The 19,489-nt window shown below is 46.7% G+C and overlaps 2 protein-coding genes across 2 annotated transcripts; both read right to left on the bottom strand.

Annotated features, from left to right (window-relative positions):
* Positions 1 to 13,936: 13,936 nt before the first annotated feature.
* On the bottom strand, positions 13,937 to 16,164 carry LOC104700680 (uncharacterized). The gene is made up of 5 exons (XM_010416216.3): positions 15,882 to 16,164; positions 15,523 to 15,646; positions 15,119 to 15,434; positions 14,632 to 15,033; positions 13,937 to 14,377 (listed from the first exon to the last, which is right to left on the bottom strand). Exons 2-5 carry the CDS (start codon positions 15,600 to 15,602, stop codon positions 14,057 to 14,059), a joined length of 1,119 nt encoding a protein of 372 aa, XP_010414518.1. The 5' UTR covers positions 15,603 to 15,646; positions 15,882 to 16,164; the 3' UTR covers positions 13,937 to 14,056.
* Positions 16,165 to 16,601: 437 nt separating this feature from the next.
* On the bottom strand, positions 16,602 to 19,209 carry LOC104700678 (vicilin-like seed storage protein At2g28490). Its single transcript, XM_010416215.3, has 5 exons — positions 18,599 to 19,209; positions 18,315 to 18,496; positions 18,153 to 18,227; positions 17,416 to 17,832; positions 16,602 to 17,157 (listed from the first exon to the last, which is right to left on the bottom strand). The coding sequence occupies exons 1-5, from the start codon at positions 19,005 to 19,007 to the stop codon at positions 16,729 to 16,731; spliced, it is 1,512 nt and encodes a 503-aa protein (XP_010414517.1). The 5' UTR covers positions 19,008 to 19,209; the 3' UTR covers positions 16,602 to 16,728.
* Positions 19,210 to 19,489: the final 280 nt, after the last annotated feature.

Raw genomic sequence — 19,489 nt, 5'->3', positions numbered from 1 at the left:
TTGCTGGGCCGAGAATGCAACTAATGAGTGTCGTTGGGCCGAGTGGCATATTGGGCGTAGCCCATATCCAACAATAGTCCCCCCCTTAGTCCGGAGAGTGGCAGTCTTTCTGCGATCGGCGGGCATGCTTAAGTTGTCCGTAATATGCCTGCTCGGCACAGATTGTCTTGGTTTGCCTTTAGGGAAGAAATTGCTGTAATAGCTCTTCTTGTAAATGCTGGGCTCGTCTTTCGAGAGACGCCGTGAATATCCGACGGTCCTTCCTTTGAGCGCGGTATTCGATGGATTTCCGGAAACGGGGCGTATCGCGGATCGAGGTGACGGATTACGACAGTAAAATTTCCGTTTTATTTACTTATTTATGTCTCCCCTTCTTCTCCTTTTTCTTCACTTCCTCTTCTCCATAAAAAGGTAACTTTCTCTCTCTATCCTTTTATTTTTTATGCTTTTACTTCTTTCTCTCTCTACTTTTCTCTCCCCTTTGTTTGGTCACATACCCTAGAAGACCTAGCAGCCGCCGCCGCCGAGCTTCTAATAAGGGGATCGTCCATGGTCGACGGAGAGGACGAGGTCGGCAGAGAGAACGTCGGAGGTCGGCGCCGTATGAGTTTCGCCCGCCCGGCCGAGAAAGGCGGCGTGCTCGAAGTCGGTCGATCGGCGGAGATCGAGTGTGGCGCTCGGATGGTTGGAGATCGGCGCCGTATGGGTTTCGCTCGCCCGGCCGAGAAAGGCGGCGTGCTTGAAACCGGTCGATCGGCGGAGATCGAGCGCGGTAGAGAAGACGAGGTCGGAGATCGGCACCGTGTGAGTTTCGCCCGCCCGGCCGAGAAAGGTGGTGTGCTCGAAGTCGGTCGATCGGCGGAGTGCGGCGCTCGGATGGCTGGAGATCGGCGCCGTATGGGTTTCACTCGCCCGGCCGAGAAAGGCGGCGTGCTTGAAACCGGTCGATCGGCAGAGACCGAGCGCGGTAGAGAAGACGAGGTCGGAGATCGGCACCGTGTGAGTTTCGCCCGCCCGGCCGAGAAAGGCAGCGTGCTTGAAACCGGTCGATCGGCGGAGACCGAGCGCGGTAGAGAAGACGAGGTCGGCCGAGAGAGCGAGGTCGGCCAGGAGAACGAGGTCGGCAGCTTACGCGATAGTGAGATTGGCTGACCTCGAGGAAAAAGCTTGTGTGGCGACACGGAGGTCGGCACTCCGGACGATGCTGAGGTCGGCATCGCCGAGACCGATGCTCGGATCGGCACTCCGGACGACGCTGAGGTCGGCGTAGTTGAGGGTGTTGGTCGACTTGATTCCTGTTTTGTTGATATCTCCCACGAGTTTCATTCCGACGATGGCGACTCAGATCTTATGATGGGAGGGAGCCGAAACACGGAGATATTGGGAGGTCGGCGTGATTCGAACAAATCCGACGCTCGCGATATTGGATCGATCGGGGGAGATCACATTGAATTCGACTTTCGGGAGAGAGAGCGGCCGAGAGCTGTGGTCGGCCAAATATCGGGGATTGAAGATCGGGCCGCGTCAAGACCACCAGTTTCTGTATGTACGCGTGGCAAGACTCTTGCAGGAATCCAACGCGCTTTCTCCAAGGAGTACGGGGCCTATAAAGATGTTTTTGATGACGTTGGTGTCGACATTGGGGCAGAGTGTGGAGATCTTGACAGTTTGGCCAAAGACTACAATTTCGCCGATATTCTCGAGTTCAGCGAGGATAGCGATAGTGGTTCTGGTGGGAGTCCTATGGATGTCATCCCGACTGAGGGTACTGGTCCTCTTTCGGCTGTCTTGGGTTTCAGTGCTGCGCCGATTGCTGCTAATCTTTCAGCTGGTCCGGCCGATCACGGTCCTTCGTTGTGCACGTCAGATAGTATCGCCGAGATGGCGCGGTGGTGTAAGATGCCCGAGGGACTGGTTTTCCGGGTTCCTGAGTCGCACGAACGTCCTTGGACGCCTCCGACAGGTTTCATCGCGCTTTTTGAGCATTATTTCACTGAATGCGGTCTGTGGTTCCCTTTGCCGGAGTTTCTGATACGTTATTGTGCGAGGCGTAAGATTGCCATTTCTCAGCTTTCTGTGGGAGGTATCCGTAACGCGGTCGGTTTGGCGATACTTGGTACCAACTGTGGTATAGAGGTTGACGTGCATTTTTTGGAGGAAGCCACCAAGTTCACGAAAGTTAGAGGTAGTCCGGGATACTTCTACACCAGTGCCAGATCGGGTCATCAGATAATCGTCGGGGCTGAGAAAAATATTCGTCGTTGGCAGCGTTATTTTTTCTTTGTCAAGCGGGACGAGATTTCGTTCGACGATCTTGATGTGTTTTGTGCTACCGAGTGGAATATGTTTCCCGGTAGCTTCATAGTTTCTTACTCATACTTGTTTGATTGTAATTTGGCTGGTTCCTGACCTTTTCCTTATTTTCGTCGGTGTTTGCAGAGCCTGTCGTTCGTTTGCGCGCTCATCCTCCTGGTTTTTTTGATAACCTCAGACAGATCCGAATGCTAGGGGCGCTTCATTGGCCTTCGATTACTCAGAGATCTCGTGAGTTTCCTCTTCATTCTGTTGTATCGATTGTCGCTCTCCTTAATGGTTATTGGATTGTTATACTTTCGTTTTCCTTTTTAGGTCTACCGCGCTTAGGGATGGGAAAAGTTAACACTCGTCTTCCTCGATACGCCGATCAGTTCAAGAAGGCCGTTGAAGCTGGGTCTTCTTTGCATGCTACAGACACTGAAGTTGTTGACCCGTCACCGGGTGGGGGTGGCGATCCGCGAGTTGCAGGAGATCTGAGGTCGGCGGAGGTTGGCGCCACCCGTGTCGACAAAAGGGCTGCCAAGGTTACTGCTGTCGCTCCGCGCGGGCAGAAATCACGTGGCGAGGCTTCTGATGCTCTAGCGATCGTTGTCGCTGATGCCGGGCATCCTACTCCATCGAGGAAGAGGGCTTCTCATGGTGAGGTGGTTGTTCCCGAGCCCGAATCGTCCAAGAGATCTAGGAGGGATGGTATTCCGCGCGACACCACTGAGATTGACGATTCGTTCTCCTTTTCTTACAAGACGAAGGATGAGTTGTTCATCAACAATGCTGCTGCTTGTGGTGAGCTCGCTAGCAAGGTTCGCGGCTCCTTTGACCCGCTCCCTTCTGTGGCTTCTCTCTACGATCCCGAGCTGTATAGATCGTGGGCTCGAAAACACTTCCAGGTTGGCATTTGTCTTTGTGTTCTTGAATGAATTTTCTCAATTATTATCTTAATTCTTTATTCCTTGCCTTTCAGGATGGTGGTGGCGTGAACCGCATGGTCGTCTCGTACGAGCGTCGCATTGCCGAGCTGGAGAAGCAACTCGCTGATTCTCGCACTTCTGAACCATCGAGGAGATCGGCTGAGGAGCTTCGTCAGGATCTCGATAAAGAGCGAGGGGTTTCTGCTGTTCTCACGAAGCAAAATACCGGTTTCAGGAAGCAAGTAGCCGATCTCAAGGCTTCTCTTGACGCTTCCCGCTCTCGTCTCGAGCAGTTCGAGGTTGATCACGCGTTTCAGAAGGCGCAGTTGCAGCAGCTGCAAGCGGAGCGTCATGGCATCGATGTCGAGGTTGCTGGCTACAGGTCTCGTATTGAGAGGATGAGGAAGCATATTCTTGACAACAGAGCGGCGCAGGAGTCTCTTCTGACCTTGAGCCAGGTGAGCGGCACCTATGATTGTCTTTAGGAGTTGGCGAAGAGTGGTACGATCGTTCCGTCGAAGACTTTGCTCGGCTTGGAGGCTGATGCGAAGATGTGGGAGGACAAGGTTCTTGGTTTCGATATCGCCGACGTTCTGGACAGCGACCTCGAGGCTCTCCCAGAGACTGCGATCGTTTCTACGAACCTTCAGGCGGCGGAGGTTCCCGTGATTGTAGGAGAGGAGGTCGTCATGGCAGGGGCACCTGCGAGATCAGACGCTCAGGTTGCTGCCGAGCAGTGACTCGCTTTTATCTTGTTGTTTTATTAGAACCTATTCCCGTTTGTAACGGATGTCGGGCCGTTTAGGCGATGTATTTTTCTTTTTGAACCTTTGCATTATGATTGGACTTGCTTTATGTGTTGTCTACTGGTTTTATGATATGTGTCCGTCGTTCTATGGATGTGTTTTTCGAGAATTGCAGTATTGATTGCTTTGCCTCGAAAATTGCACTCTTTGTTCTATAAATTGGCCTTCAAGTTGCCCATTTCTCATCATCCTCCTTTCTTGTTTTAAAGATAAATCTCTCCTTTTGAAGGGTGGTTGAGATCGGTAGTATGCCTGTGACAACGAGGTCGGCGTGGCTGAGGAGGGCGTTCCGAGATGGAGTTTTATCGTGCTCGGATCCATAGGTTGAGAGCTTACATTCTCGCTACGCGTCGAAAGTTTGAGCGTCATTTCTGGTTTCATCGTGTTGACGGAGTTATCGGATATCTTGAAACTATGATCGACGAGGGATTTTTGGTCCCGAAATGGAGGTGGGATCGTTTGTTGGAGGAGCGCTCTCGTCGTGAGGAGTCAATGGCTGAGGTGGAGATTCCCGTCCTTGAACCGGACGATCTCGATCCTATTGGGAGCAGGCCCTTTGAAGGTCGGCCGGAGCTCAATGCATGCCGGACTCAGGTCGACGTATTGCGTCGTTATATTATTCAGTTAGAGTGCACGGACCATTTCTTCGTTGAAAGCAACCGTGCTGAGGGGATTCGCTCGTATCTCGAGGAGATGGCTGCTAGGGGTGCGAATGTCCCGATGGACACGCTGGAAAGTCTGCGGAGGGAGTGCCAGGTCTGGCATGTGAAGATTTGCGAGCTCGAGTTTGATAAACCCTCCGATGCCGATCTGGGATTTGAAGACTAAGTTTGCACTTTGAGACTTGTTCGTTTTGTTAGTTTTGTGTGCCGAATGTGGCTTTTCGTGTTTGGCTTTCGTTGCCTTGTCTTTTGTGTTTTTCCGGAATAAGGATGTTTATGGAATGAAAATGTTTTGGTGTATTTCCTATCTTTGGTATCGAGTTGTATTTTACGGTGCAAGACGTCTCCTGGCTTATCCTGTTACGTGTTTCGAATACCAAATGTTTAGGGTGGTAGTTGAGATGAGCTCGTCGTACCTTTTAGGTGCGGCTCTGGTGTCCGGCTTACCCTGTGTGTGCCACGAGGTCGGCAAGAGAGTGCAAGTAAGAACTTGGCTTATACAAACTTAACCGCCTGCTAGCTGAATGCGATCTGGGTCGGCTTATTTATGCAGATTATTTCACTGCTGCATCCATGAGGAACGCGTTTTAAATCATTCCATTGGCCAGAGGGTCGATGTAAGAGCTGGACATCTCGCGGAGACGGACTCGTTCGAGAGAGCTCGTGTGTTTTGATAGGTTGAAACTTTTGTTTTTAATTTTTTGGTATAGCTGTGCCGTGTGAGGGGCTGCCTACGTACCCTTAGAAAAGGGATCAAGCCATTCGTAGTTCGTATTACAAAGGGAGAGCTCGGTAGTACGAGCGTTCTTTTTTTTTTTTTTTTTTTTTTTTTTTTTTTTTGTAAGCAAATTCTAATGGTAATAGCGTTTAAGGTTGCCGGAATTCCATGAGCGAGGGATTGGTGTGCCGTCCATGGCGAGCAGCTGGTAGACGCCGGGAGTGACGACCTTGGAAATCAGGTATGGGCCTTCCCAATGAGCGCCCATTTTTCCTGCGTTGAGCTCGGCCGTGTTTTCAAAGACTTTGCGGAGGACGAGGTCGCCTTCGTCGAAGTGGCGTGGCTTCACCTTCTTGTTGTAATATTTAGCGGCTTGCTGTTGATAGTTCTGGATTCGAAGAAGAGCCTTGTCGCGTTCTTCTTCGAGGGTATCGAGGGTATCGAGCATCATCTTAGCATTGAGAGTAGGGTCGTGCACGAGCATTGAGCGTCGTAAGGTAGGTACGCCGATTTCCTCTGGTGCGAGGGCTTCCATTCCATGCGCAAGGGAGAACGGTGTCTTTCCTGTTGATCGGCGCGGGGAAGTTCGGTGCGACCATAGAACGCCATCTAGTTCGTCGGCCCAGAGACCTTTCTTGTCTTCGAGTCGTTTCTTTAGTCCGTCAATGATGGTCTTATTGGTCGCTTCGGCCTGTCCGTTGCCTTGTGGGTAGCGGGGGGTCGACTTGCTCAAACGGATTCTCCACTTCGCGCAAAAACCTTCGAATTGGAGCGAAGTGAATTGCGCGCCGTTGTCGGTGACGATCTCATACGGAATTCCGTGCCTGCAGATGATGTTCTTCCACACAAATTTTGGACTTCGTTTGTTCCGATTTTTGCGTAGGCTTCGCCTTCCACCCATTTGGTGAAATAATCCGTCATAATAAGAATGTATTTCTTTTGACGGGACGCAGGGAGAGGTCCAACGATATCCATTGCCCATCGCATGAAAGGATATGGTGGAGAGGTCGTTCTCAATAGTTCGGTTGGCACGTGGATGATCGGAGCGTGGCGCTGGCATTTCTCGCATCTAGCGACGAACTTATCGCAGTCGTCGTTCATGGTCGGCCAATAGTGTCCATTATTGCGTATGCGTTGTGCGAGCGCGCGACCTCCTGAGTGATTACCACCGGAACCTTCATGAACCTCTCTCATTACATCGTTGATTTTTTCGGGACCGACGCAAGTCAAAAGTGTACCAGATGCTGTCCAACGGAAGATGTTGCCATCGAGAAGTGTGTAATGCGCGCAGCGAGTTCGAAGGCGCCGGGCCTCCCACTTGTCTGAAGGGACGATATCGTCTGCGATAAAACAACGGATTTCTTCTTGCCAATCGTGTGGTCGCTCGTGAAGTTCAGGATTGGGTTGAGCATGCGATGATGACGCTCGCTCGTGAGATGATGACGATTGTCCCTGAGACGACGAGGTTCGTCCTTCGCTGGTTGCGGATCCCTGCTTGGCCGAGCACTCCACAGGTGGCACATTTGCCGGTGGTTCGATGACGAATAGCATGAGTATGGGGTCGCTGTCCTCTGTTCTTTGCTTTTTCGAGACTTGATCGCTGAAAGTCTCGTGCTCGATGAGCTGTTGTTTCTTTTTCTTATCTTGGATGCTGGGCTCGGCGTGCGCGAGGAGATTGATGCTTGGTCGATCGATGCTCTCGACAGGGATTACTCGGCGTAAGTCGGGATCGGAGGTGGATGCGAGGACGGCCAGAGCGTCGGCCGGTGCGTTGTCACTTCGGGGAATTTTGTTCAGCTCGAATGTCTCAAAATTGTTGGACATATCTTGGACAACTCGGAGGTAGGCATCCATGCGGTCGTTCTTCGCCTCGTAATCGCCGCTAAACTGGTGAGTTACCAGCTGTGAGTCACAGAAGACTTGTATCTTTTTCACTCCTATCCCACTTGCCAATCGCATTCCGGCGATTAGGGCTTCGTACTCGGCCTCGTTGTTCGAGGCGAGAAAGGCGAGTCGGAACGATTGTTCGAGTACTTCACCCGTTGGTGAAACGAGGTGAATGCCGATCCCGGAGCCGTGGCGAGAGGATGCGCCATCCACGTGCAGTGTCCACTTCTCCTCTCGCGGACAGCCGAACTCTAGCTCGGGGGGAAGTTCGATCAAGAAATCAGCGAGCACCTGAGATTTTGCACAAGTGCGGTTTTTTTATTCGATGTCGTACTCGCTGAGTTCCACTGCCCACTTCGCCAGGCGGCCCGATTGACTGGGGCTGTGGAGGATGGTTCGCAGGGGTTGGTTGGTTAAGACTTCAACAGTGTGGGAATGAAAATACGGCCGAAGCTTCCTAGCCGAAATTACTACAGCGTAAGCGAGTTTTTCCAACGTGGGATATCGGAGCTCGGCTCCGTCTAAGCTTTTGCTCACATAGAAGATTGGGTGTTGTTCTCCTCTGTCCTCCTTAATTAGTACGCCACTGACCGCCGAACCGGAGACAGCGATGTACATATATAGAGTTTCGCCCTGATCGGGCTTTGCTAGGACAGGGGGAGTAGCTAGGTAGTGCTTGAGTTCTTGGAAAGCAGACTCGCACTTCTCATGCCATTCGAACTTTTTGTTGCTACGAAGCAACTGGTAGAAAGGTAGACACTTATCGGTAGAGCGTGAAATAAATCTGTTCAGGGCAGCGATCCGCCCGGTGAGGCGCTGAACTTCTCGGGTGTTGCGTGGAGATGGAAGGTTGGTGAGCACCGAAATTTGTTTCAGGTTAGCTTCGATTCCTCTCTTCGTGACGAGGTATCCTAAAAATTCTCCAGAAGTCACGCCGAACGAACACTTGGCTGGATTCAGCTTCATATTGTATCGGTTTAGCACTTCAAAACACTGAGCGAGATGCAAGACGTGATCAACGGCCTGGGTTGACTTGACCAGCATATCATCGATGTAAACTTCCATGGTTTGTTCGAGCTGCTCGGCAAACATGCGGTTGACGAGGCGCTGATAGGTTGCACCAGCGTTCTTGAGGCCAAATGGCATAACCTTGTAACAATAAGTTCCTTGATCGGTGATGAAGGCCGTTTTCTCCTGATCGTTCTTGTGCATCATAATTTGGTTGTATCCGGAGTACGCATCCATGAATGACAAGAGCTCGTTCCCCGCGGTTGCCTCGACTAGTTGGTCGATGCGTGGCAGGGGAAAGCTATCCTTTGGACATGCCTTGTTGAGATCGGTAAAATCGACACACACTCGCCACTTGCCGTTCTTTTTCTTAACCACTACAGGATTGCTCAGCCAGTCAGGATACTTAACCTCACGGATGGATCCAGCCTCGAGTAATTTCTTGACCTCCTCGTTAACGGCGGCAGTACGCTCCGGTCCGAGCTTTCGACGCCTTTGTTTGATCGGTTTGAACGTCGAGTCCACATTGAGCTCGTGGCATGTTACATTTGGGTCGATGCCGGTCATACTGTTCATGCTCCATGCAAAGGTCGCTGCGTTCTGGCACAGGAACTTTACGAGCTCGTCCTTGATTGGTTGTGGTAGGTCGGCTCCGATTCCCACGCATCGAGTTGCGTCGGAAGAGTCAATGTTTACTTGGACGATTGTTTCGGAGTTAGGGCGAACGCGACCGTCTGGGCGCTCGGCTGAGTTCGAAACGGTGAACGTCCGGGCGTGTCGTTGTTGACGCTCGATGATGAAGCAGGTTCGTGCTACCAGCGGGTCCCCTTGTAGTGTAAATATTCCTCTAGGAGTTGGGAACTTTACGCACTGGTGGTAAGTTGACGCCACGGCCTTCATCTTATGCAACCAAGGAGTGCCGAGGATGACGTTGTATACGATCGGCTTATCGACGATAGCAAAGTTGATACAATGCATCGTCCCGCCCACATAGACCGGCAGCATGATCGTACCTTCCGTCATTACTGTGTCGCCGTCGAATCCGGTGAGGGGTTGAACATTGTGTTCGGTGGTCCGCAAGTCTATTTCCATTTGAATGAGCACGTCTTTGAAAATGACGTTTACCGAACTTCCTGTGTCGATCAAGATTTTGGTGACCATGCTCTCGCCGATCTCCATTTCGACCACCAGTGGGTCGTTATGAGGTCCAGTGAGACCTGATGCGTCGGCTTCTGTGAACACGATTGGGTCGGAGTTCGTAGTAGGTGGCGTGCTTTGAGCTAACCATCCTCGCTTGGCCTCTAGTCCCCGTCGATAAGCTTTGATAGAACGGACCGAGTCGCGGCAAGTCGCCAGACCACCCATGATCATGTTTATTCTTCGGCGTGGAGCCGGAGCGTTGGCATCCTCAGTTCGCTCGGGATTCCTTTTATGGGTTGGTGGGGGCGGAGGTAGAATTTCGGGTCTCGGTTGTGGTGCGGGAGCGGCGTTATATTGCTTGCTCGGGTTTTCGTTCTCAGGATTGAAGAAATGGTTATCCCCGTGAGCGGCTATTTGTCGTCGCTCGAGATCGACGTCAATATGGCCTTCTTTAAATTTGTCGAGCAATATTTGTTGGAGGGTGCGGCACTCTTCTGTTGAGTGTCCTGCTCGCTTGTGGTATTCGCAATATTTGTTGCCACCCTTTCCTGATGGGTCTCGGACCCACTTGTTATTCCAGGGCCTTGATGAAGATGCCTTGGGATCTTGATTACTAACTGCAAACGTTTGGACTTTCTTTCCTTTGTCCAACTTGTCGGCGTATTCTTTGTCGAAGTGTTGTCGAGGCTCGTGATGCTCGTCTTGTGCCTTCTCTTTTCCTTTGGACGATTTAGGGGCCGGGGGTTCTGGACGGTTTGTCCTCGATGCCTTCTCTTCGTCTAACTCTATGTATCTGTTAGCGCGGTGTAGTGCGTCATCCAGGGTCAGGGGCTTGTGTATTATGATGTCTTCCCTAAATCGGGAGCCGTGAGCGAGAGCATTTCGGAGAGCCGATATTGCTGTGTCGTCGGCAATCGAGAGCTTTAACATGATTCTTTTAAACCTCTCCATGAAATCTCGAAGAGATTCGTCGTTTCGCTTTAACATGTTCCAGAGATCGGCGTTCGACGCGCCCCGAATCATGAATGTAGTGGTGTTGGAGAAAGGCGGTGGTGAGCTCGTGATAGCTCCCTATCGAGTTCGGCGGGAGCCGGGAGAACCACCCTAGAGCCTCATGGGCTAAATTCTCAACGAACAGCTGGCAGCAGCCAGCCTCGTACTCTTCGTCACTGAAGTGAGCTCGGCTGATTGCAAAACTTATTGACGTCAAAAATGGTTTCGGATCGTCTAATCCATTGTACGGGGTGAACTTGAACTTGTTTACGTAGCGGACTTGAATGCGAGAGATTCGCGCCGTGAACGGTGAGCGTTGGACTTCTTCGAGCACTCGATCGAGGTTGGGAGCAGAGCTCGTGGCTCGATGGACTCTGGAAGAGAGTTCGTGGACCATCGCCTCTAGGCGTCGTATGGTTTCATCCTTGAAGTCGGCTTCGGGCTGTTGTTGGATCGGCAGTGTCGGAGTCGGCGGGCTACCGCTCCTTTGGTCATGGCCGTCTCGCAGCTCCTCATTTGGCTCCTCTCGACCGCGGCGATCAACAGATCCTACGATAATGGACGGCGGGCGGCGTCTGTGGCCGTCGTATCGGTCCTCCACAGAAGGTTGCGCTGGGGGAGGATTCTCGTTCTCGTCGGCGGGACTGCTGTCGTTTCGGCGCTCGCCCCTCCTTCGTTGGAGCCTGCTGATTTGGTTCTGCGAGGCCTCTTGTGCGGCTGGGATGGCCTCGAGCCGTTCGTTCGTTCGTGTTTCCTGGCCATCAAGACGACCGAGAATGATCTGCATCATATCGTCGAGTCTGTTTCTTTGTACAGGTAAGGGAGAAGCGGCGCTGGGGGGAACGGTAGCATTGGTGAGAGCGGCGGTTAGGAGGGCAGCGGCGCTGGTAACCAGCTGGTCTGCGACAGGTCCGGCTCCGGCGTGCGCAGCTACGGGAGGCTCGGAGGATGTGTCAGGCGCCGGCGGAGAGACTGTGCTCGGCAGTGGGCCCTCGTCTGGGCTCGGCAGGGAGCTCGGCAGGGAGCTCGGCAGGGAGCTTGGCAGGGAGCTCGGCAGGGAGCTCGGCAGGGAACTCGGCAGGGGAACAGTTCGCGTTCTCGTTCGCCCCCATCGCTGCCCCGTTGGTTGCTCCGTTGCTTCGTCGAAGTTTTCGCTGGGGTTCGTCATGACCTTCGAGATTTCGAGAAAGTGAGGATCGTCGGTTTTGAGTCGTTAAAAGAAACGCTTTACTCTTGCCCCACGGTGGGCGCCAATTGTTTGTACCGGGGATTACACAGTTTAAACAAATAAAGAGTTTGTGGGAAAGAGCGAGCAAGTTCTTTATTAATCGGAAAAAGTGAGATCGTCACTTAAACAAATCGTATTAGAGCTTGTTAGTCCACAGACGAACTAGTAAGCTTAAAATGACGAACTGAAAACAAGACGAGTTATACGAAAGATAATAGCAGTTTTCGATGCAAAGTATTGCTCTGGGGGTATTGTCCGCGGGTCAGGATGATGATCCCAATAAATGCCCTCTCCTTTTATAGGAGACTGTTGACCTAGGAGAGTTTAGGGTTTCCTCTACGAATTCCCGAGATTGCCCTTCTGCGGGAATTAATGACCTGCTTCCAATCTTGCTGGGCCGAGAATGCAACTAATGAGTGTCGTTGGGCCGAGTGGCATATTGGGCGTAGCCCATATCCAGCTTACAGCATCTCAAGAGTGAGAATCAAGCTTACAGCATCTCAAGAGTGTTTTTGTGCCTTGAAGAATGCGGATCAAGATGTTGTTACCATTACAAGACCACAAGCTGAACTTGTGGCAAAAAAAAAAAACCAGACGATTGGAGAATGAACTCATGGAGCACAAAAAGAATTTGTGGATGTTGAATAGTGGAACAAAAAATCTTGATCAAATATTGAGCATGGGACGAAAAGGAAAAGTAAGATGGGGTCTTGGTTATCAAGGAGTTCCATCTTCGTCCAAGAAAGTTTTTGTTCCAGAGTCTTTATCCAATTATAGTGGGATTAAGGATCAGCCAGATTCGAGGCCGAATCATTTTCTACAAGGGGGGACTGATGCAGCACATCTTTGCAATGACCACGTCCACCGACGGTCCGTGTCGTAGTCGGGCCTTTTATTGTTATTCGTTTAGGATATTACTCTTATGGGCTTTATTTAGGTTTTGAGCTTTAGGTTAGATTCTTAAGTATGTTAGGGTTTATTTTATGACTTCTATTTAAAGAGCCGCTAAACTCTATTGTAAAGCTTAATTGATTATTGAAAAAACAAGTTTTACGAGAGTTTTGTGTAAAGCCTAGAGAGGAGGACTCTCAATCCTAAGAGCTTGTGTTCAAGCCCTGCAAGGAGGACTTGCAAAACCACGTCGATATCGCTCCTGATCTCGACCCTATCCTTATTGCTTTTTCGTCAAGTTTCAACGTTCTAACCAAGATCCGTTCGTGAATCTGAGTTTTCCCGGAGATCTTGCGTTCTCGTCCGTTATTAAGCTTATGCTCTCTATCAATATGGATATGTTGGTCAAGAGGCTACATGTACGATTATGTTGGTCAGGAGGCTACATGTACGATTAGGCCATAATATACATAATACACAATTCTATGTTGGTATTCGATCTTCTCCGTTCAAGAACAACAAGATTTTGCCTAGATATTGGAACCAAACCTATAACATTGTAAATCATTGTTAAAATTAAATAAGACAGACCCTTTCACTTTCGACTATCTATCCATTCAACTTGTTCAGTGGTTTGATATATTTCTATAACAAAACCATCTTTTTGGATCCATTTTAGATATAAAATTAACGACCTAATCATACGCATAGCCTCTCAACCACGATATAAAACACCACAAAAAATAGTTACTGTTCATAAATTTAAAGATTTGTGAGTCCTTCAAATTAAAACCAAAAAGTGTTCACGTTTTCATCAACAAAATCCATCATAATTTCATATTCATAGTGGTCGTAAGCGGTTGACCAAAATCCGAACCTAAAAAACGGTGAAAATAAAAAGAGAATAATAGTATAAAATAAAAAGGGAGTATAAATTGAGAGTGTTTGGGATAGTTGTAAACTTGTAATTGTCGTTGTCCTAGACTAAACAAGCCAACAACAACATGTGACGCGCGTTTCCATAAACTCGTCCGTGTTTGGTACTATTGGCGTAACGACCTCAATGCTCTCAATCTCATCATTTATAAGTCGCTCACCTATTATAATTAATGTTATATTTATTTATTTTTCTTTTATTTATACCATGTCAATCGTATGCAAATCATTTACCTAATCCAAGATCCGAGAGAAGTGATCATATAAGTTCTGTGAGGTTTGAACTCATATAATTTGATACCATTTGCATGTATTTTTGGTCTCTTGGATCAATTTACACATTCTTAGTTATAAAGTTATCACATCACATGTTATGTTCGCAAGTCTTTTTTTGTTTACCTTTCTTCTACTTGAATCTGATTTTTGGAAGCTAGTCAAAGATACAGATGAAATAAACTGGAAATATTTAAAGACTTTTGTGCCATAAAGAAGTTTATTCTACAACGTAGCCAAAACTTGTAACGTGATCTATAAACCAAAGTTTCTATATGTCCAATTAGAGTCTAGATTTCAGTTTCAGACAACTCTTCCTTTGCAGAAGCAGAAGAAGAAGAACCATTATCTAATATTTCACAGAGCTCTTCATCTTCATCTTCGTCTTCTGAATTAGCATCAGTGTCCGAACTATTAAGATAAAGCTCATTCTGATGATGATGATTACGTGATTCCGATGGAGAATCATCCAATATCGAAAGAGGGTTTCTGTTATTCGGGTCATCGTAAAGAGCAACATGCCTGTAGTATAGTTCAAGTTCCTTCTCTGCAATTGCTATGAAGTTTCTCACCGATTCAAGAGATTGTTCGTACTTTGATTTTTCATACGCCTGCAAAGGGAAACATTAACCATGTTAGGAAACTAGCAAGCAAAACATATCCCCCAACCAAATGAAGAAGACTTCAGAATGATATATTGATCTCTAATTACCAAAACTGAATAGAAACAAAGACCCCCTAATAGATTTTTCCTCTGGTTTCTATAAGACACGCCTATATGCACAAAGCGTAACCAGGGACGGTTTTGCTTCCTATTCATCTACAGTAAGATGTTCCAAAACAAAAAGACAAAATGAGGACTTACCCTTTTCTTCGATAATGTATCGATTGGAGACATAAGTTGTGGCTGCACATAACCCTTCCCTCTATAAAATATGATTGTATCATCGCCTATTATGTTAACAGGCACACCACCACTCAGTTTAGCAAGCTCCTCTGCAAATTGCTGCACTTGGCCTGGCTTACTATTATTGCATATAACCTTAACGGTTTCATGTTTTTTCCAATGCAAATGCATGTTTAGAATAACACCACCAAACACTCCTCTTCTCCCAATCGGTACATAATTAGATCTCTTCTGACCCATTTTCTTCAAATAGAAACGTTCTTCCCCAGTGATCTCATGAGGTCGAACCTCAGGTCCCTGCACTTTCGCAACTTCATACCGTTTCAGTTTCTCAATCAGCAATGCTTCTTTGATCTTAGCCTAAATACAAGGAGCAGCATCACAAATCACACATCGAATGAACACTTAAACTCATCAAATTCTATCGAATTAGACTCTCAAATACCTTTTCAAGCTTGTACTTTATTCTTTCATCCGCACTAGCAAACTTCTTCTTCTTCCCTTTAACAGTAAGTCGCCGTGGGTCTTTCCTGTTAGCTGCGTTCCTTTCCTCTCTTTCTTTCTTCCTTTTCAACTTCAGACGTTTTTTCGTCAACCACTTATACTTCTTGGGAGGATCAAGTTCCCGAGTTTCAAACTTTGGTTTCCCTTCTGATATCACTAGATTCACCGTACCGTGACTGAAGTTTCTACATATTGGCCTTGAGATCGTTGTCGGTAAAGAGAATGTCAATGTCAACTCTTGCCTTTGTGGAAGCAACCTAGTGGGAAAACAATTGACAAGAGAGTATAAACACATTTTGAGACATAACTTGCTAAACTGTGTTGTATAGTCTCAGATGCACAAACCTGGAAGAAATGAGAAGTGGATATGAAGATTTAAGTAGAGATGAAGCTTTTCGAAACCCACGAGCAAAAGCAGTTGCCATAATTTGGCTTAATTCGAGCTCAAGAATCTAGCTTTTTGTATAGTCTGCTACAAAATGCAACATTTTAGAATAACGTTTACTCAAAAGTAACCATATTGAGGCTAAACATATTAGCCAAATCTTCGAAGCAGCATTTCGTCGAACAATTGGTGCGCATACTACGAAATTACAAAATTTACTACAAAAGAACTCATGAAAAATGAAATCTCGAAGACATTCAAATCAATCATTATCCACATCGAAGATAAAGATTGGATAATTGAATACCAAAACCTTTACCTGAGAAAGCTCATAGAGCTGGGTTGAGAAAGCCTTTCCTGTGAAGGACTCGAAGATTGGCTTCCTAAAATCAGAATGATAGAAGATTGAAAGGAGATGAAGTACACTGATTTCGTCCCGGCGCCGTGGTTTAAGGAACCAGTAACATGCTTCGCCGGAGGTGGTGGTGATGGCTCGGCGAGAGAGAGACACAAAAAAGAGAGAAGGAGGTTTTAATATTTGGGCCTGGGCAACCAAAAAGCCCATTCGGTGTTTGATTTTTAAAAAATAAACTATGGGCTTTAAAGTTAAGGGTATGAAAGTGGCATTTTATGCTCATCCCCAAAGATAAAAAAAGGTCAAAGCTTTGAGATAAAGTTGCCAAAAATAAGATATGCTCCCAATTTAATGTTATAGTTAGTCAACCTTTATTATCTTGATCTTTCCAACAATAAGTTAGAAGGCAAAAGTACCATGTTGCTTGTGGAGATTGAATATGCTAAAGCTTTCTCAAAGAGTTTTGAAACTCCTACAAATCGATCAAATCAAGTTCCTTCCAACACTACGACACATGTCCTCAAAATAATAATGATACAAAGAATCTTAAAATTAATATTCATGTGGTTGTGGAAATTTTTTTCTTTTTTTTTTAAACCATTCCTTTATGTATATCTAGATTAAAAATCTGACTTCACGGTAACTTTCGACCAAACAAGAGATAAGCGATTGTGAAGAATGGACTAAAACATAATCTGCTTAGTGGATTACCTTTATTACTGTTATTTTAAAGTAACAAAAACACACATCCGTACATACTCATAGCTAACTACATACATAACATTCAAAAAGAAAACCTTTCGCACATTCCTCAAATAAGGCGACCGAAACCATTGCGCACAGTCTCACTGACATGCGGAGGAGCTGCCGATGCAGTAGGCAGAATAACAGCTTCTCTTTGTGCTTCGATGAACCTCCTCATTGTCTCTTCGTCAACTCCAAAAGCCATTGACAACGACGTCACATTTAGAGTCGTGAGTAGCGAGTTCGATCCAACCAAGAACTGAGGCCGATTCTTGTGAGCCGACGTGGTGAATCCTACAAACTCGAATGGTGCGGTCCGAGAAGCGATCTGGCAAAAGGCGAAGTAGCGAGGGATCCAAAAGACATCCCCTACGGAGACCCTTGTGTTCAAAGCAGAAGTTCCGTTTGGAAATACAACTTGGATCTCTCCAGAGCCAGCTAAAACGATGCCATATTCTGTAGCTGTTGGGTTCATATGCGGAGCCATCATTGATCCCTAACAAAAGTTTGAAATTTGATCGTGTTAAAATCACGGTTTAGTATTTTTATTTGATTTTTTCTGAACTATTGATCGGTAGATAACAACTGATTTATATACCAATAGTTCTTAGCAGGTCTAGCTAGTTATCCAAGAATTACATAATGAATTTAATTATCTAGAGCTTAGTTAATTAATGACAATTCACAACTAGTGGTTGTCATAGACTTAAAGTTCGCTAGATGTTGGTAATAAAATAAGAGATATGAATCATACCGCGGTGAGATTAACTAGAAAAACACCGATGCCCGAGTGTTTAAGAGGCTCGTAATCCTCATAATCAAGAGCTGTGCTCCATCCATAGTCGTTTCTGAAACTAGGTTTCTGATCATAGATGTTGTACGAGTCTTGGCACTTTGAAGATCCTGACCCTTTATTCTTTTCTTCTATTAGATCCATAAACGATCTTATAATAGTCCTCCAAGACCACCCTGAACTGTATTGTTGGTCTTGAGGGGATCCTTGTTTCATCTCCAACAGTTTCTTGAGATGACTTCGTTTCTCTTCCTCTCTTAACCCCAAAAATTGGGTCCATGTCGTCGTCGGTTGTGGGCCTTCTGGTCCTTCCATGACGTGTACAATCGGGCCACGGAATTGACTCCTCATCATTTCTTGCAACTCTGGTCGAGAAACCTAAAAATGAAAAAACTGATATGAGATTGAGATTGAACAGAAAGAGCCCTAACTAAATACTAATATGGAAGTTTTTAAACACCAATTTCTACCATTCCTCTAATTAAGATGCATTTGTGCATATAATATTCCTATAAAATTTCTATAAAAATAGTACGATAGCTTTGTGCATTTTCACCTTTGGACACATGCAAAGACCAAACTCCAATTTATCAAACAGTTTGTTTTAAGGTTGTACTTTCATTCGAGTAGAATTTGTTTTTTATAAAATGCACACAAACAATATAAACATTAATAATCACTTAGGTTTGAGTACTAACGTTAAGTGCTGAGGTTAAAGTGTCGGGGTCAAAGCCAGCGAGAACGGAAGACGGTCCTCCACCTATATAGAAAGGCTACACACACAATGAACTAGTTAGCCAAATGCAAAATTCTGTAAGTCAATGTGATAATAATGAGTCCTAAACGTTAAACATGAGTACTTGGAAGGTTTCGAAACCGAGGCTTTGGGTAGGATCAATGCTGCAAATGACATGAAGGCGTTGGCCTCGGCCTGTGTTGTGTAAATAAAAGACAGAACCAGCCGGGATCCAGTAGATGTCTCCTGCTTTCAGTCTCCTCTCTCCGAATTCGTCTTTGCATATTACTCCAAGCGTAGCTTCACCTGCAAGTAAACACATGTTCTTGAGAGAGTGAGACACATGTTGAGAGAGAGAGAGAGAGAGAGAGAGAGAGAGAGAAAGAGAGAAAGGGAGAGAGGAGATACCTTGACGAATGAAGATGAGGAGGCTTGAGTCGAGATACTGAGGGACAAAGAGGGTTTTAGGTTCCATTGTTAGAAACCCAATGTGCATTGGCTTCTCAATGATTCTTCCTCTTGGAGATATCACAACTCTCATCTCTCCACCTTCTGATTTGATCACTTTCCTTGACTCTCTCATCATGAACCATCCTCTTCTTCCTCCTCCTCCCTCTCCTCCTCCTGCTCCTCCTTCTCCTCCCCACTCTCCTCCTTCTCCTCCCCAATCTCCTCCCCAATCTCCTCCTCCTTCTCCTCCCCAATCTCCTCCTCCCCACCCTTCTTCTCCTTCATACCCATTTGATCTCATCACCATTACTCCATGGATAAGCACCAACAGAAGCAAAAACCCAAATCTTCTCATGTTTTTCTCCATCTTTCTCCCACCTTTCCGATGATTCACAATGTTTTACAATCTTTGTAAGAAGGGTGCATGCATATATGTGTTAAGTAGGATGAAGAAGGACGACACGTGTGCAACATGCAAAAATTTGGAGCCTTCGTGTCTACCTACACTCAGTGTCTTTTATTAGAGTTTGATGCATAAACGTTTTCTTTCCACCACCTCTCGTTTCATTGTTTCTTATGGGCTTCAGAAATATTATAAATTATTTGGAATCGGAGAAATCATATTTTTCCTAAGAATCATGGAATATATATATTTTTTTAATATAATTTAGAACTTTTTCCTAATATCGAAAACGCTGAATCTGTTAACCCAACAAGATGATGTTTTAAATATTTCTTTTTTTTTTTTTTTTTTTCACATGATTTTAAATCATAACACGTAATGGACCTAATGGTCCTAACCAGTTCGTAAATTTTGGACATTTCATGAGACAGCATCGTATAAGTGAA

The sequence above is a fragment of the Camelina sativa genome, chromosome 7, assembly GCF_030686135.1.
Source record: "Camelina sativa cultivar CO46 ecotype springtype chromosome 7, ASM3068613v1".
Classification (NCBI taxonomy): Eukaryota; Viridiplantae; Streptophyta; class Magnoliopsida; order Brassicales; family Brassicaceae; genus Camelina; species Camelina sativa.
This window is presented reverse-complemented; position numbering and strand designations above follow the sequence as displayed.

What these genes read in the sequence shown, in the direction of transcription:
- LOC104700680 (XM_010416216.3), bottom strand. Translation starts at nt 15,602, where the DNA reads ATGGCAACTGCTTTTGCTCGTGGGTTTCGAAAAGCTTCATCTCTACTT. An exon ending in CCACTTCTCATTTCTTCCAG is followed by an intron (nt 15,435 to 15,522) that starts GTTTGTGCATCT and finishes TTTTCCCACTAG; the next exon opens with GTTGCTTCCACAAAGGCAAG. An exon ending in ATACATTATCGAAGAAAAGG is followed by an intron (nt 14,378 to 14,631) that starts GTAAGTCCTCAT and finishes TTCCCTTTGCAG; the next exon opens with GCGTATGAAAAATCAAAGTA.
- LOC104700678 (XM_010416215.3), bottom strand. Translation starts at nt 19,007, where the DNA reads ATGGAGAAAAACATGAGAAGATTTGGGTTTTTGCTTCTGTTGGTGCTT. An exon ending in CCTCATCTTCATTCGTCAAG is followed by an intron (nt 18,497 to 18,598) that starts GTATCTCCTCTC and finishes GTTTACTTGCAG; the next exon opens with GTGAAGCTACGCTTGGAGTA. An exon ending in TCGGTTTCGAAACCTTCCAA is followed by an intron (nt 18,228 to 18,314) that starts GTACTCATGTTT and finishes TTGTGTGTGTAG; the next exon opens with CCTTTCTATATAGGTGGAGG.